General features: G+C 39.6%; 1 protein-coding gene across 3 annotated transcripts in view; it reads left to right on the top strand.

Annotated features, from left to right (window-relative positions):
- The window catches only part of ITPR2 (inositol 1,4,5-trisphosphate receptor type 2), a 262,612-nt gene that overhangs the window by 112,488 nt on the left and 132,514 nt on the right, over positions 1-17,610 (top strand). For all 3 annotated transcript variants that reach the window (XM_059816601.1, XM_059816602.1, XM_059816600.1), the window contains exons 27-33: positions 3,274-3,363; positions 3,513-3,638; positions 4,841-4,963; positions 6,632-6,832; positions 11,084-11,335; positions 11,979-12,104; positions 16,940-17,068. In XM_059816601.1, coding sequence (XP_059672584.1) covers positions 3,274-3,363; positions 3,513-3,638; positions 4,841-4,963; positions 6,632-6,832; positions 11,084-11,335; positions 11,979-12,104; positions 16,940-17,068 — 1,047 coding nt within the window. The remainder of the gene's footprint in view (positions 1-3,273; positions 3,364-3,512; positions 3,639-4,840; positions 4,964-6,631; positions 6,833-11,083; positions 11,336-11,978; positions 12,105-16,939; positions 17,069-17,610) is intronic.

The raw sequence follows: 17,610 nt of genomic DNA, 5'->3' as shown, positions 1-17,610 counted from the left end.
TATGGATCAGCAGTGCTTCCGTAGATGCACAATATTATCTCTGGCATTTCTGAGAGAGTCTTGTATCAGAACAGTAATATGTAATCTGCGCAACGGGTTAGATCATCTGGTGGTAATTCCACGAGACCTGCGCCAGGTTACAATAGCTCAGAATCTTGTCCATTATTTTTTCCCCTGTTAAATTATTCTTTAACAGTCAGGAAATGTTTTTACCTGGCAAAACTACTTTAGACAGCGAATACTCTCTTTGAGATCTTAAGTCAGATGTAAGAGGTGAGGTGCTGGTCATAATCTACAATGTATGACGCAGGTGGCTAGCTCTAAGCAGATAAACATCCCTGTGAGATCCCATGCTTTCTTGGAATGGATGCTGGGTATTCAGTACTGAGCTGGATGAACCTCTAGGGAATATGCTTCATTTGCCTGTGCTTAACTTTTCCCAAACAACATTAAAGTGTGCACAAGGGCTTAAATTACATTCCAGAACAGTCTTATGTTAAGCCCAAGTTTCTGTCCTCACCGAAGCACAGTGCAAGATTGGCATAAGAGTTTTAAAAAATCAAATCTATTTTTTGCCCTTAGGCTTCTGAGTCTTTTTGGGTAATTATTTCCACCTTTCTGTCATAACCTGGGGGGCTACAGACTTTTTTTTTTTTGCAGTCATATGACTTCAGAAATGGGATTTGTAGAAAAAAGACCATGTTCTTCTAAATAAATTACCCAGAGTTCTCCACAGGAAAAACAACAAATCCTACATCCATGCAGGGTCATCTTGATAGGAACTGGAGATCAGAATTACAAGAAAGAGTGCTTGGAGTTAGGTCAGACATGAATTAGACACCACGCAGGGTTAGGAAGGAATGCTGAAATGATCTTGCATAACTGAGCCTTGCTTGAGAAGGGTGTTTACTTGGTTATTTCTAGGAAGGGTGTTATGAGTCTGCATAGATACCATGGACTATGGAAAGTGTGGTCTTTATTGTCCTGTCACTGGAGGATGCATTGCTGGTGCAGCACCAGAAACAGATCTGAGGAGGAGAAAAAGACAGTCTCAGTGAAAGGACTCTCAGGTGAAGCTGGAATATGGTGCAGTGATGTTTATAGAGCTTCTCATCTTTGCCACCTGCTAAAAAAGTTCAGCGAGGTTTCAAGTGGTATAAACTTTCAGTGCCCTTAAGCATCTGGTGTTCCCTTGCTCTCCTCCTTTTCTGGTCTGTGGCAGTTTGATTTGGTTCTGGGAATGTTTAAACAAACATCTCCTGAAACGTCATATGTAGGTTGAGTTGAAACTTCTGAGAGTGCCCCTCATTCCCTGGTAAGTAAATACAGCCTGCGGAGGGCAAAACTGTGCCAGCGTGACACTGACTAGTGCCTTGCACAGCTGTCCTGCTGAGATGCCTGCGACTATTTCAGCGGCGGGGAACTGCTCGGACTGAATCCTTGACAGAATGAAAGAAAGGATCCTAAGACTGATGCAGAGTGATATCCCAGGAATTTTATGAATAGAGGCAGTAGTCTGTTTCAGAAAATACCATTTCCTACAGGTGGGGTACTCAGACAAGAACCTTTCTCAGTACGAGCTCTGTGACTCCCTGTCCCCTGTGGAAAAGTGTGACAGAGAATGTCTATCATGGGTTGTAACGAGGCAAGATATGCAGCTACGTGTCTCTGGTATTCCAGTGGTGTGATTATCCCTTGATAACTACATCCCTGGCGTACTCTTATGGGTTCAATAAACAGGTTTTTATTTTGTTAAGAGAAAGGATAGATTCAGCAGTTTAATGCTGATCAGCACTTCCAGATAAGACATATAGTTCACATGGATTATAAAACTACTTTGATTGAGGAAGAATGCTGATAAAAGTAACAGGTAAATTAATCTTGGTTAACCCGCAGTCCCAGAACAGAGGAGGGTGGTTAATTATAGCAAAGAGCCTGAAATACCTTCCAAAGTATTGATTCAAACAACTAGAGAGAAAGCAGCGTGCATACTAACAAACCTAAACAAATAAAAATCCACTGTTGTTGCATAGATCAACATGACCACGCTGAACAGCAGTGCTGACACTGTTATAAACAGCTTCCATGGCCAAGTGGTGCAGCTGTTCTTGCCCCACTGGAAATGAAGACCAGATGGGATTTATAGAACTCCTCATCTTCACCATCAGCTAAGAAAGTTCAGAGAGAGGTTTCAAGAGGTATAAACATTCAGATTGGCGTGCATGTGTGTGTTTTGGCGTAATTCTCTTCTCTAAAGCAGTAGGAAGTTTGAGGACACATTGAAACTCAGAAGCACACCTGTTTGGTTCTTTTTTATGCTATTACACTGGTTTACATCCTTGTGGTTATACTGTGAGGCAGTCTCAAGATCTGCTACAGTTTTTCTACATGCTTAATAATTTCAGCATCCAAACTCCAATCTTTCAATTCTTTGTGTTTCCTGTTAAGAAAGGCTTACCATAGCTTGCAGCAGAAAAAAAAAGCCCACTGCCAGTATTCTAAGTGGCAGTATTTGCGTAGATGTTCTTCCCTGTTTTGATTGAGATATGTGTGGAAAAGTGCGTGGGTGTTGGCAGTTACTTGCTGACTTGATTTCTCTTATTTATCATACCCAGCTGGGGCTTTCTAAGAGGCACGGCCAGATCATACAGCGTCATGACTGGATGTTGCAGTTTAACATAAAGTTCTCATTTGTTTTTAAATCCTTTCCTGCATCATCCAGAGATAAGGACAGAAGTCTCCTCTTCATGGGAGGAACATCTCTAATTTCCACGTGCTACTTGTTCCTGTACTGCTGAGAACGCCACCCTACTACTTATCTCAACTACAGGGGTCATCTTAACCTCTTTCTCCAGACTTTTTAATGTTCACGTACACAGACTTTGTAATCTTTCCAGTTGTATTAGAAATTTTTGGAACAAGCGGTGGCTATTGAAATACACTTATGGTCCCTATTCCCATAGTATCTAAATTCCTTGGGATGTCTAGTCTGTGATTTAGGGATGTATTATTTTTTAGGAGGATCAGAAGCATGAAGACATAGACTAATTGCTCGTATTGGAAATTTGAAACAATGGAAGGACTTGAATGTGAATCTTTCCACTCATTGGACCAGTGGATAAAGAATAAACAAGTCTTTTTCTTTATTATCTGTGTTGTATCGGTTCCCTATGAGCTGCTGTAATAGTTCTTCGCTTGCTGTTATTAAATATAATTAGTTCATGTTGAGGAAAATGCAATAGATCTCCACTTGTTGTGTGTTCTTTGTTACAGGAGTCAAATATTTTGAGTCCAATACAGGATGGGACCAAAAAACCCCAGATAGACAGCAATAAAAGCAATAACTACAATATAGTTAAAGAGGTTGGTATATCTGCTAAGAAACTTCCTTGACATACTTGTTTGATAAGTAGATTTAATAATTATTTTTAAATAATGTATTTTTGGTTTTGTGTGACATGACTGGTTCTTTGCTTGCTTGCACGCTGATTTATTTGTTTGTTTATTTATAGATTTTGATTCGGCTCAGCAAACTTTGTGTTCAGAATAAAAAATGTCGGAATCAACAGCAGCGATTGCTGAAAAATATGGGCGCCCACTTGGTAGTCTTGGACCTTCTGCAGATACCCTATGAAAAGGTTATTCTCATAATTTTAGTGGTAAAGAACATGAACCCAATAAAGGGAAAGGCATCAAGAGGCCCAGGAATCAACGTGAATTTTTTTTTTTAAATTTAATTCAGTCAACTATGGTACAAACATGAAATAATGATGCCATTTTCTACCTTAAGAATAATGGGTTTGGGCCTAAGTTTAAATATGGCTGCCTGCATAGAACTGGTTTTACTAAGAACTTAATGTTTACTGCCTCAGGTACCTCGATGTCACTGCGCTATCATCCCATTCCCGAAATAGGCAAACCTTAGATCTGCAGTCACTGCGCAGTAAGAAGTATTGATTTAATGGAGCTCCTGGCAGGGTATCTAAATTCCACTGTTGGGTACTGATGTGAGTGCTGTCCTAGATACGTAAGATGGACAAAAATCTTTAAAGGATCAAGTCTGAAATAATTTCTTTGTTTCTGTCATGGAAGCCTCTAACCTAGTTCCACTTGCAAGTTTTTCAGAAGATAATGTGATTTGGTACTGATTTAGTGGCATTGAGCATACAAATGAGTGATCTAGCTAGCCTTTTAAAGAGCACATCTTTCTAGATCTTACAGGAAGCACTGAGAAGAGATAAAACCTCTTCTGGGCTACGTTTTCCTGAGTGTTACACACTAATGTTATGATAAAGACACCGGATTCAGCTATCTTCAGTAAAATAGTGCTTGTCCATATAGGTGGTTCATCAAATAATATAATACTATATGACAGCAATACAAAATGGGGATGAAACTAGACATATATTTGTGTGGGACTGTGTGTATGAACATATATATTCGCGTAGGTGTACACACACATGCACACATAAAACTATTTCTATATGTAGCTATACAAAAGCCAAAGCTTTTCAAAAGCTTAAAATCAATGCAGGTTAGAGAGCTTTTTTTGAAAATCAAGCCACTTTTTTAAACTAGGAAATTATAACCATGCATGAGGAAATCTTACTTTGAGTTTGTGCTCTTACCTGTGACTCCCTATGGTCTAGTTGATTCAGAGTAAGGTACAGCCACTAATGGACTGAAGGAAACTAGATCAGTTGCTTTTGTCAGAGGGGGAATTCCTGCCCTATAAAGGCTCAGGACAATTGATTTGTTCCTGGCCAAATTCACGTTGTGCGGGTTTAACAAATATGTTTAGGTACTCCCAGCTGATTTCATTTGTCTTTTCTTTTTGCAGAGTGATGAAAAGATGAATGAAGTTATGAATCTAGCCCACACTTTTCTTCAGAATTTCTGTCGAGGAAATCCTCAGAATCAAGTTCTCCTCCACAAAAATCTCAACTTGTTCTTAACTCCAGGGGTAAGTATTTCATTTTAAGGAGAATATTATAACTGGAAGTAAATTTAGACTTGCTGAAAAATGACAGTGCTAAATAAACAATTTCATTAAATTATGCCTTCTCTGCCTTCTCTTCTCTTCCTTATCTTTTCTCCCTTATTGTCTTCTCTTCTCTCTCCCGTCTTTTCTCCCATATCATTCCTCTTTATGTCATGGTTTTTAATGTTGTCTTCTCTTCTCTATCCTGTCTTTTCTCCCTTATCATTCCTCTTTATGTCATTGTTTTTAATGTTGGTATTTTAAAAGTGGAAAACAATATTACCTGTGGGGTTTACCTGAAGTGTCTATGAACATGTGTCACATCATCACATCACGTTTAGCTGGACTCTGGTCTTGTCCTAACTCACTCACAGATGGGCTATAAGTCAAGGTAGAAGATGCTGTGACTATGCTGTCAAGAAGCTTGTGTGACAGTAGAATCAGACCCACACATTTTTGTTGATGATGCTTCCCTTTGATTTAACTAATCTAAGATGTAATCTTTTATTAAATCGTCTTTACAGTAAGCCTCTTTGTCACGGTTCCTTCATGTATACATGTATGTTCACAGATATAGTCATATAGAATGGCACCTTGCTCAGTGGCAGATCTACTGAGCAAAACATGCTTTTATTAGAAAGAGTGTGAGTATTAGGATTGTAGACCCCTGGCCTGCGTACATTAGGAAGCATTTGTTCTGTTATTTTTTTTTTATGCTTTTTTTGTGGAGTTAGTGAAAGGCACTGAGCTGACCACCGTGGGGACTAGCACCCAGGCTCCATCCTATCCAATGCTGATGCTTAACTCAGGTGCCAAGTATTGGCACTCAGGTGCCTGCTTGCACTTACATTTCTGTTCTTTTGAAGTTGATCTTCTGATCATCCCAGTAATTGTGCTTTTGTTCACATTGTGGAGCAAACTTGGTGTGGATTCCTTTCAGATGACACTAAACAGAAAGGTATACTCTAGGAGCACACCTGACCCTCATGAGCCTTTAGTCCAAGGGACCAAACTAGAACAAGTTTGAAGCAAAAGCCCCAAGAACGCATGAAGTCTGGATGCTGGGTCCTCAGCAGCATCCCTTTCTTGCTACAGGTCTGTTCCTCTTGTATTGTGCTACTCACGGATAGAAACATAGCCTTAGGCTCCCTCTGTAGTTAATGTGGAAAGAGATGTTCTCTCAGAGAGCAATCAGACTGCATGTGCCATGATTTGCCTGCTGGAAATGCCTGCCTCTGTCAACAATAGAGGGAGCCAGAGGTAGCTAATCATCTTATTTGGTTGCCTCAATGCAAAGTTTGATGGTGAGTGGGATGAACATGGTCTCAGTTGTCTTGTATACCAAAGTCCCTGTAGTGCTCTAGCAGCGTAGTGTGTGTATGTGTGTGTCTTCACCTTCCACATGGGCACAGATTTTGTTTATGTCCACTTTAGGACCACTTTGTACTCATAGGAAAGTGTGGAGAAATCCCATCATAAATGAAAGCTAAGGCCCTAAGGTCACTGCTTAATCACTGGGCTGGTGCACATTGGGCTTTCCCAGTTTCCCTTTACCAATGTGCCTTTCTCTAGTCTAGAGTCTTGTGAATCTTTCAATCTCAAAACAAATCTGCTCTTCTTCTAAAGCTGTTTTGATTTTAATCTGTTTAGCTCCTGGAAGCTGAAACCATGCGGCACATCTTCATGAATAATTACCTTCTGTGTAATGAAATTAGTGAAAGAGTGGTGCAGCACTTTGTACACTGCATTGAGACCCACGGCCGTCATGTGGAGTATCTGCGTTTCCTGCAGACCATTGTGAAAGCAGATGGCAAATACGTGAAAAAGTGCCAGGACATGGTAATGACAGAGGTAAGTGAAGGGTTCATATGTTAATCACTCATGTGATGTCTTTTTAACACACTAGTATTTTGAGGTTGCTTTTTCTGCTCTTGATACCAATGGGATATAATGGCATCATCGCTTTAGAATTTTAAACAGTATCACAAATAATGAATATTTTAGCAGACGTTTTTGGGAGTTTAATTTTGTAAGGCCATCTGTATAACTACTAGAAAGAAAACATGAGTGTTAGCATGATGATACAGAGATGTCTATTTGTAGATGATGCAGCATGGAAATCTCAGAGTTACATAAACCTTCATTTTCCTGTACTGTAATTTAGGATCCCATTCACACACCAAACTTGGCCATATTGTGGCATGGTTTTGCCATATAAGAGGCTCTTACCTCTATGGATTTGTCTAAACAGTGTTGTAGACCATTTTTTTAGCACGTAACCATGTAACAATTCTAGGTACTAGTTTCTGCTTTTGTTTCCTTTGTTCCAGAGCATTTCTGTGAGAGTCAGTAGAGCTTCTCTAGCTTTAACTAACTAGATTTGGAGTCTGACCCAGTGAATTCCACAGAGTGGTTTGTGGACAGATCTTTATGCCACTAAAGTTACTAGGAAAATACCTAATTGACTTCTCTGCAATTAGGATTTGATATATAGTGTGCATCATAAATGAAGTCTTCAACTTGCAGACACTTGTGCATTTAACTGTAATTATGTTAACAGTTCAATGAGATTAATAAGTGGGTAAAGTTGAATACAGTGAAAATTCCAGGTAGGATCAGAGTCCAAGGAACATTTTTCTTTACAAAGTGCATTTTTTTTGTTTTTTTGAAGAGACATCTTCACAAACAAAACAGACATAAGCTGTAGTTGTGATATGAACAAAACTAAACCCTACTGAAATTTTGTTCCACAGCAACAAAGAGGAAAAACTTCTAATTAAGAAAATAAACCTTCAGCCTACATGGATAACCTTTAATGGAATCCACCTCAACCTTTTCAACTTGACTGAAGTGTTTTAACATGCAATATCAATTACAAGCGTTTGATTTACATAATTCAAACAGTTCTTGTGTCTTTATGCTTTTAGATTTTCCCCCTTCCACCACAGCATCTTGTAGGTTTTTACTTTCTCATCAAACAAAATCTTTAGATTTTTCTCAATTTAAATACATTTTATTACTGACCTATAATAGCACAAAGATAAATTGTCATATTACATTTTCAAGCTGACTGCATGATGAAAATTGAAATGAACTTGGATGTAACATTTACATCATGAGTCCTGCAGGAATTTGCTGGGGGGAGGGAGCATCCTTGTTTTGATGAAAGAGGGTAAGATGATGATCTGCTTTAAAAAATGTAGGAAATTACAGGTAAGTAATTATGATTTGTTAGAAAAGGATGGTAATAGTGAGATTTGAATGGTGCTTGAATGGCAATCCAATATAAAGGGAACAGTGTAGCCAAATGGTTGGAACTTGCCGTGGAGTCAGGGCAGTTTCTCAGTAGATAACTGAGATGTACTTTGTGACCTTAAGCAAGTGGTGTAACTTCTTCTGTCCCTCCAGATGAGGCATGTAAACAATTTACCACAAGACAATATAGAGTATGAGTGTACAGCATGCCTCCACTACTCCTGTGTTTTCTTTTACCCACGGGAAATATATTGTAGCTTATTCCTGTTTACTAGGAGTAAAGGATAAACTGATCGTATTTACATGTTTTAGAAAGTGCATACAGATGAAGGAGCACCATTGCAAAAGAGTACTTTCATGAAATATGTTGCACTTTCCCAATTAGGCTTATTCACTTGTGCTCATATCCTTGGTCCCCCATACTAGAGTGCTAGTAATGATGTTTACTGACCTGAAAGGTTCCTTAGGGAACTTTTTCTCATTACAAGGATGCATTGAGGTTCCTGTAAGAACAGTGCCTATCAGTGCAATTATTACAAAAGGGAAAGCGGAATTTACTTTTGAACCAGATCAATGTGCTAGCAGAGTTTTCTATTGTCTATAGTATTCTGGAGTGATACATTGCAGAGCGTCAACAGCTGCTCTGATACTGACCAACCTTCATTATACTTCCATAGAGTTCTTAAGTCGTTGAAAATATACTTTAGTGGAAGAAAATGCTGCTGGGTTGGATTTTTTGTTGGTTTTTTTTCCCCCCCATCACTGAGGTCATGATGCTCAGTAAGAATTCTGGCTAACACTGGATACTTCTCGTCCTTTTCTGCTTTTAAAGGGACCTCATTTTCTCTGCTTGAGTCAATGTTTGGATGCCCTTCGCAAATCACATTTAAAAGTGGGTAACTTAGGGAAAGGGAATGACATCTTCTTCTGTCCTTGCATTTATGATGATTACCTTGTCCCCCTTAGCTCTTCTTGTGCTGATGCAACATCTTCTGCTTTGATTTGTGGTTCTTCACAGTCAGTATGTAGCAAGCACGCCATGCAGCATCGTGTTTCACAAGTTCACTATCTCCTGGTATTTCTTCGTCATTCATCAGCGATAGGTACATGAAAGGATGAGGGGTCAGTTTGACTCGATACGATAAAATATCGAGCAATACTGGTAAAGATTAGGTCTGGATTTGACATAATAATGCAACTCTGGGAAAACCTGGAAAGAGTCTTCCCTCTCCGCTGGGCAAAATGTACGCAAATGGAAAATAACTACGGGAATATGGTGAACAACTTAATAGAAAGTGACAGAGCCATGTACCTTCCCATAGGGCTTGGTGTGGATTTTTTTATTACTTTGTATGTGAAATGTCCTGAGAGCATAGTATTCCTGACATCAGTATTAAAAAGTTAGGTCAATTTTCCAACATTTTGAATACTCACATTTTCCTTTATTTTTTTGCCATTGAGGGCAATGAAATTAATGGTATCTGGGTCCCTGCACTGTCTCCTTCCTCCTTCCCAAGCACTCGTCCCTTTAAAAACTTTTTTCTGTACTGTGGATTGTTCAGAAAATGTCTGTTTTGAAAAGGCATGAGTAGAAATATTTTACAAACCCAAAGATAAATGAAAAGTGGAAATTGCAGGCAAGACTGAATTCACAATTCACTCAATCCAACTGTCAAAGTAAAAATAAGCAAGAAACAGGGAAAACACAATCACGAAAGTTGTAAATTCAAAATTTGAAATGTTGAAACCCTGGAAAATGTAATGAAATGTTTCTTGACTTTTCATTCTGGGAGACTAATTTTCATTCCTGCTCTTGCTGCTTTCCCATTTCTCAACAGCTCCACCAACCTTTATTTCTACCCTTGAATTTCAGTAAGCTAGGATTTCATGTCACGTATAGACTTGGATATGTCAAGTGCCTTATTCACAAAATACGTACGGCTGTTGTGCTGCCAAGGTGTATTCTGTACTAGGAAGGGTTTATGGGAGCTTATTTGTACCCGCATTGAGAGTGCATTATGCTTAAAAGGAAAGTGATGGAGAGAAGACAGGAATACTGTCTTGTCCCAGCTCCACTCGAGCTCACAGGGCAGCGCTGGCAGTAGGTATATTCAGTGTATGAGGGGTTCAAAACAGGGTTAGAGCAAAACTTTTCTGTGAGATCTGCTGAGATGGGGCTGCCAACATCCACCTCCGCTCTGCATCCTCTTGAGATGAGCAATGCACTTGTAGCAAAATCAAATATTTATCACATAGACCAGTCTTCTGTTAAATGGAAGTGCTGGCATGGCACTGACAATGTCAAGACCCACCTGCCAAATTTGCATGGGCTGGGAAGAATCATGCTTTGTTTCGGATGCTGAGCAGGGGTGCGGAAGAGGTTGGTTAAATTGTGGGTGAGGCACAGACTTTTTGTGTGAGGTAGCATGGAAGGTTTAGTCTCTCTGCACCTCAAGTCCCTGTCTACAAAACAGGGATAATAATGCATCACAATAGGAGGTGAGGGTAATTAATTAACTTCAAACAAACTTTGAGATGGTAGGAATAATAAGGATGGCGTACTCTCTTAGGTAAACACAGAGCTGCATAGAAATTAAACTTCAAATTCACCTGGCATTAGCTCACTCCTTGGTGAGTTATTCCAGATTTTCACTTATGTAGCTAAAAGCATAAGTTTGCCCTGGATATTGTTTTGACATGTGCATTTTAAGCCGCATCAGACTAGTTTTTCTTTTTTTTGAGCACTTTCAATAGCTAGAGAGTCTTTGCATACTTAAAGGTAGAACAAAATAATTAAGGAAATTACTGCAGTGCGGGGTGCTTACAACTTTGTGGTATCTTTTTCAGCTGATAAATGGTGGTGAAGATGTGTTGATATTCTACAACGACAGAGCATCATTTCCAGTCCTACTCCAAATGATGTGTTCAGAGCGAGATCGAGCAGACGAGAGCGGACCCTTAGCGTATCACATCACTCTAGTGGAATTGCTAGCGGCTTGTACAGAAGGAAAGAATGTATACACAGAGATCAAGTGCAATTCACTCCTGCCACTGGATGATATAGTGAGAGTAGTGACCCATGATGACTGCATACCTGAGGTAAAATTCACTGAATGAGGAAGCTGACTTACCATTTTTAGAAACTCAGAAAATGTTTTGTTGTTTATAATGTCCAGACAAGTCGAGTATTTGCACAGAATACAGGCTGGAAACAGGTGCTGTTTGTTAAGGTGAATACACGAAAAAGGATAAGCCAGTATTTTCTTAAACAGAAAAATCTTTGTCTCTTTTGCTGCTCTCTGATTGTCAGCTTTTTTGGGCAGACACCTTGTTTTGTTTTCCTGGGTTTGTCCAGCCACTATCAGAGTTTAATGCTCTAATAACTTCTGGCTGTAGCTGTGAAGACTCAGCTGAGTGGTTTGTCAAGCCAACGTTTTGCCGCTGCCTGAATCTGTTGGAAATGATGGGTAGCATTCTGGCCATGCTGAAGTCAGTGGGAGTTTTGGGTGAAGTCTCATTTTATTAAATTCAATTGCAGTCCAGCAAATGTTTTTATTCACTGCATATTGAGGCCCAATTCTGCAGCTACTACCAGTCATGCTTCAGCAGGACTGTGATACCTCATGGTCATCAGACTTGAAGGATCATCTGTATTGTTCAGTATTTTTGCAGATAGAAAACATCATGTTAATGGTTTTTACTGTTCCATTTCATATTGTTTGTGTTTTTCCTGTTCCTGCAGGTGAAAATTGCCTATGTTAATTTTGTTAACCACTGTTACGTGGACACTGAAGTGGAGATGAAAGAAATCTATGCCAGTAACCATATTTGGAAGTTATTTGAGAACTTCCTTGTTGATATGGCAAGGGTAAGCTTCATGAGACGTTAAATATTACAGTATAGTTATCGGTGGTGACTGAACTGGCAATAACTTTTTTTTTTGTGAACTTCTTTTATTTTATTAACTCTTTTTTTCAAGTTGACAATAGAATACGTGTGTGGGTTTTTTAACAAATGGTCATTTCTATGTTTAACCTGCTAATTATTAGCAGTCTTCTCTTTCTAAGAGGGCATCTGGGTATCCATGTTCTTTTCTATTTTCTTCCAGAAAAATAAATTGGATGCATGTACAGGGTTGAGAGTCTGTGTACATCTTTTGGGATCATGTGCTACATGTCATTATGGTGGTGACTGGAAAAAAACCCCCCACATCTGTAATACTCGTGCTTTACTCTGTTTTTACAGTGAGGATCAGGGATCAAGAAGTTCTTTGCCTCATGTTCCCTCTTTAATCTCACTTCAGCCTGTTTTTGTCTTTTATTCTACTGTAACTACATTCTCATCGCTGATGTGAAAGGCAGGTGTAGAGCTATGGTCTTTCAGAATACTAATTCATATACGAACTATAAGCTGATGGGGCACAGTTAGTACCGTAGGCATTCAATTCCTGTGCACCGTAGTGAGCTTCGTGCTGTCATTACTTGTTGAATTAAGTTTCAAGTCAGAAGTTGAATTAAGCTTCCATTCTCTGGTATTTTGGAGGCAGAAAACAAGGGAAATCTTCTGACTTCCGGAATGATAAAATACAATAGTAGAGCCATGAAGCTTACATTACATACCCTTTTCTAGCAGGTAATGCTTCTTGTAAGAGCCTAATATTAATACCAACTGATGGAGTTGCTCTTTCTGCTTAAGAAGCAGAACCACAGTTTTTTTGGTGGCTGGTGGACTGTATTTGATCCTTGATGCTGGACAGTATTTTTGAGATGTTACAGAGCATGTTGTCACAGTGCATGCCTATCTTTTCCCAGTCCACGGTCCATTACATTTTATAATCCTTAAGTTCTCACTCCTTGCGTTCTTTATTTTGTTGAAATTAAAGAAAAAAAAGGTAAAAGAATTTCAATTCAGTCCTGCAGTGGACATTTTCCCCAAAGTGATAGTGTGCCACAAAATAATTTCTTTGAAACCTGTTGGGAGAAAATACCATGAATTATGGCTAGAAGAAGAATGACTGCAAAGACTTGTGCTATATGATAGGCACTGGGGCCTGTTCATTTCTCTGTGAAACAGAGAACTTATGGTTGAGTTTTCTTCTTTTTTTTTCCCCTGGGAACAGGTTAAGACAGGGATGTTTCTGCTCTCTTTTTTTGGTGGTAGCCATTTTCAGCAGTAATGAGACCTCTACAAACAGTGTTTTCCTGCTGTTTGTCTTGTCTCTGTGGTTGTGTTCTACAGTGAAAGCCCTTCTGGACAAACCAAGCTCATTTGAAAATTAAGATCAGAATACTCCTTAGAGGGGGATTCTGTTTTTTAACCTCAACTTTTTTACCCTAAGAAGTATTTTCTCCTGTTTAATTCCCTTTCTGGGTGTCCTAGCCCTGACCCTCCAAACAGATTACCCTTTCTAGCCCTTGAACGTGACCAATTTTCTCTGCCCTTGGGCTAGAAGCAGACACGTAGGAAGAGGGCTCTGTCCACAGTTCCTTTCATGAGCCTGGAGACAGATTGCACCATGCCAAATGATGCAGAGTTGCCCTGCTGATAGTGACCACTGAGCTTGTTTTCATATACCCTTCTCATAAGAGGAATTAGACTCCAGGTCTTCAGAGGTGAAGAGTGAGTGTGTTATTAATGCTGTATTTTGTGCGTGTGCGCTGTTGGCACCGAATGGCAAAATGCAGGTTTATTTTGCTCTCCTGCAAAGCCTTCAGGGCAGGTGCTTAATTAGTCCTTTTAATTTCCTGGTTAATGGCTAAAAGAACTAAAAGAGCATGTCAGAAGCGCTCTGGCCTGTCCTGCTCTTCAGCCCAGTCCCTGTGGGTAGCCATATCTTCCAGGTTATTGAGTGTATTTGTTCAGGTTTGGTTTTCTGGGGCCCAGGCAGAGCCCGTGTGTTATAAATACATCAGCGTTATGTAGCTATCAGGACAGTTAGAATGCTGTCAGCCTCATGAAAGATGTTACAATAGCTTTCAAAGCATTTAGAAAAAGAGCCCTTTGATCCTCTGTGTTCCAGTGAGCTAAAAGGGATGCTTTTGCATGGGGGAAGGGGAAATGCTTTTCTTTTAACTGCTACAAATGCCTGTCAGTGGGTGAGTTTGTGAGCTTTGAGCCTTAGTCTGTTATTAGAGAGCACTAAGGTGAAAGATGGCGAGTGTTATCCTCAGGCTGGATTCTTTCCTTTTTCTATTAAAAAAATAAAAAAACCAAACAATTTTCTTTATCTGTTTCTGAATCCACGAAGGAAATATTTAGTCCCTAACTGTCATTTTCTTTCAACAACATGATACATTGCAAAGCAGGCATGAGGCGGATTCATGTATAAATTCAGTTTGCCAAAAGCAGTCGTGCTTTCAAAGACACCCTGTTTCTACAATTTCTGCCAACCTACTTTCTCCTGTGTATGACTTAGTGTTGCACTACACAAAGTGGGTGCTGCTGAAGGAAAGGCTTCCTTTTCCTGTGTGTGGCCCAGCCTGTAAGTCAGCAGCTGTAGTCTGAGCAGGATTAAAGGAAGAGCCAGGATCTGACAGCTGTAAAGTCATCCTGGCTTTCTCTGCAGAATTTTTGAAGCATTATTCATGTGAGTTTTGGTCCCAAAGCCTCTTAAGGGGTTTTTAAAACCCTGCTTTCTCAATCTTCATCTCCATTTCATGCATTTCAGGTTTTTTCTTCCATGAGGAAACATTTTTCAGTCCCCAAAGGGCAGAGGGATAAGAACAAATGAGAGGATTTCCGAATTCCTTCTGCACTGGGAATTTTTCAGACTGGTGTTGGAGCAGAGTGGCATCCCCACATATGGCTCTGCTTTTTAGACAAGCGAAGGGGAAAGCTTAAAAGCATTTTGGAATTTAGTTTTGGCAATTTCTGAATTCACCATGCTAGCACCGCACAGCTCCCTGTCTTCCCATTGGGATCATGAGCACTGAGCCTCAGAGCTACTGGTTCCAGCCAAAACTGGCATGCAGACTAATTAAAAGCAGAAGAACTTCAAGAGGTTTTTAGTTCTCTGATCTTTTCTTTATTTATTTTAGAAAAAGTTTTGGTTATTAACTGAGTCTTTGTTACCTCCATGAGGACTCAGGGTGATGATGGTGGTGTCATACTTTTCCCAAAACTGAAGGGCTGAAGAGTTTGCTATTTCAGTTTAGCCACTGTTACTTCTCTGACCAAAATCTTTCCTTTCCTGGGGTGATAAGAAATGCACTACAGGGGGGCATGACTTATTTGTCTGACACATTTTAGAAAAGCAGAGAAGCAAAGCTCCTCAAGATGCTTCATTTCTGCAGGTCTCAAGTTATCTTTGGTTATTCCTCTCCTACCATATGACAACACTTGTGTGTTACGCTCAACATGCTTTTGTGTTCCCGTGAGCTGTATCTTCCCCTGAACATGGGAGCTTTTGGATAGCATGTCAGCAACCTTCCTTAAAACGCTCCTGGTGAAATTGCTGTCTTGTAGCATCCAAGTTGTGACAGTAACACTGTGCAATTAGGGAGTATGTTTGACCTGTGTGAGATTCATGTGCTGTGGATTATCTTTCTGCTTCTGTCACCAACTTTTCTCTGTGACCTTAAGCAATTCACTCAGCATCTCTGGACTCAGTTCCGTATCTATAAAGCAATGTAATGGTAAGTATGTACCATACAGATTCATGATTGTGTGTTAAAGACTCAGATAGTAATGTGAAGGCTATAAAGAGAATAAATTCTGTTCTCACATGGATTCCCTAGAACATTACAGTAGTCTGTGGCTTGCATAGGTGAAAGAGAGAACAGCTTTGTCTTTCATTTCTTGTTAAACATGGCTAGAACTGCTTATTCAAAGGCTGTTGAAGAGATAGCATTGAGTATAGGCTGTACTTCTTATTTGTCCAGTCTTCCCTTTCTCACTGTTTGGCTCTCTGTAGGCTCCTTTTAGTACTGTTCACACTGACATATGCAAAGTCAACATGACTCTGTATAGATGTTCACAAATTTTAAAAAGAAGTAAAGAAATACTGAAGGATGCGATCCACCTCAGTAATTTTTTGCTTTCTTCAGGCTTGACATCTTTATGCAGCAACAAACTTTTAGTGTTGTACCAAAGGGTGTCTTCAGGAATCTTTTGTACAAATCTTCCCACATCCTCCCATCGTTTAATCATCCTTCTGTGCGCCAGAGTTGTCCCAGTACCATCCATTCTCTTCTTTCATTGTTTTTAGCTTGTCTTTCGTATTTTTCCCATGTGGCTTTCCTAAGTAATGCTGCCTGTCTTACAGTTTACAATCCTAAAGGCTGTTGGTACTGACTATGCTATTTCCTTTCCCCCTTTTTTTAACATTTTTCTGGCAAATGATCTTCACCTTCACCACCTGTTTGTGGTGACTGATTGAAGAGAGAAGTTAAACATCACATGAAGTCTTTCTAACCTAAGGTGTTTATCTTTTTTCACGGTGTGGGCAAGAATAGACAGCCAACGAGAAAGAGCTAGTTCGGAAGAGAAGGGTATTCAAAAGTCAACGTGGACCTCCAAGAAGAAAGATAAGCTATCACAAATACAGCTTGAACTCTAAGATAGTTATCTCTGATAGATTTTGTATAAAAATCCTTTGGTTTTGTATTAAGAAGAAATATTACATGTGTTGTAATAAATACAAAATAGTAAAGCTTGCTTATTTAAAACAACTAAATCTCATTGTTTCCTCCTTCTTCCTTGTAGGTTTGTAACACAACCACAGATCGTAAACATGCAGACACATCTCTGGAGAAATATGTCACTGAGCCCGTAATGAACATTGTGAGTGGCTTCTTCAATTCACCGTTTTCAGATAACAGCACGAGCCTCCAGGTAAGGAAAAGAGACACAGACAAATAAGTAATTCAGACCGTTAATGAGATACCTTCTGCTACCCAGATAGGAATGCTGTATCTTTACATCCTCCTTTAATTTCTCTGTCCCCTCTCATGCCACTGGCCAGCAGCTTAATTCCTCTTTAAAAATACTTACTCTTAATTTTTACCACTTACAGCTCTGAACCAGACAGTTCAATATTGCCAGATTTAGTCCTGGCTCTTGTGAATTCATTGGAGGGTGTATCCTTGCAGAATAATGGTCTGTCTTTGTATTTGTATGAGAAAAATGCTGTGTCCTATGACAAAAGGAACACATATCTGAGAACTGGGAAGACACCTCCGTCCTTTTGCTCTGTACTGTGTTTGCTTGATATCAGTGGCAATCTGAGGAAAAATTGCATGATTTGGCCTTTTTGGGGGTGCAGCATTGATTTCTGTTCTCTCCAGTCCTGAAGAGCAAAGAGAATTTAATGGACTTGTAACTTGCGTCTGCGAGCTGAAAACCCCTTGCCATGTGGTTTACACTGTGTCAAACCT

The sequence above is a fragment of the Gavia stellata genome, chromosome 4 (assembly GCF_030936135.1).
Source record: "Gavia stellata isolate bGavSte3 chromosome 4, bGavSte3.hap2, whole genome shotgun sequence".
In the NCBI taxonomy this organism is placed as follows: Eukaryota; Metazoa; Chordata; class Aves; order Gaviiformes; family Gaviidae; genus Gavia; species Gavia stellata.
This window is presented reverse-complemented; position numbering and strand designations above follow the sequence as displayed.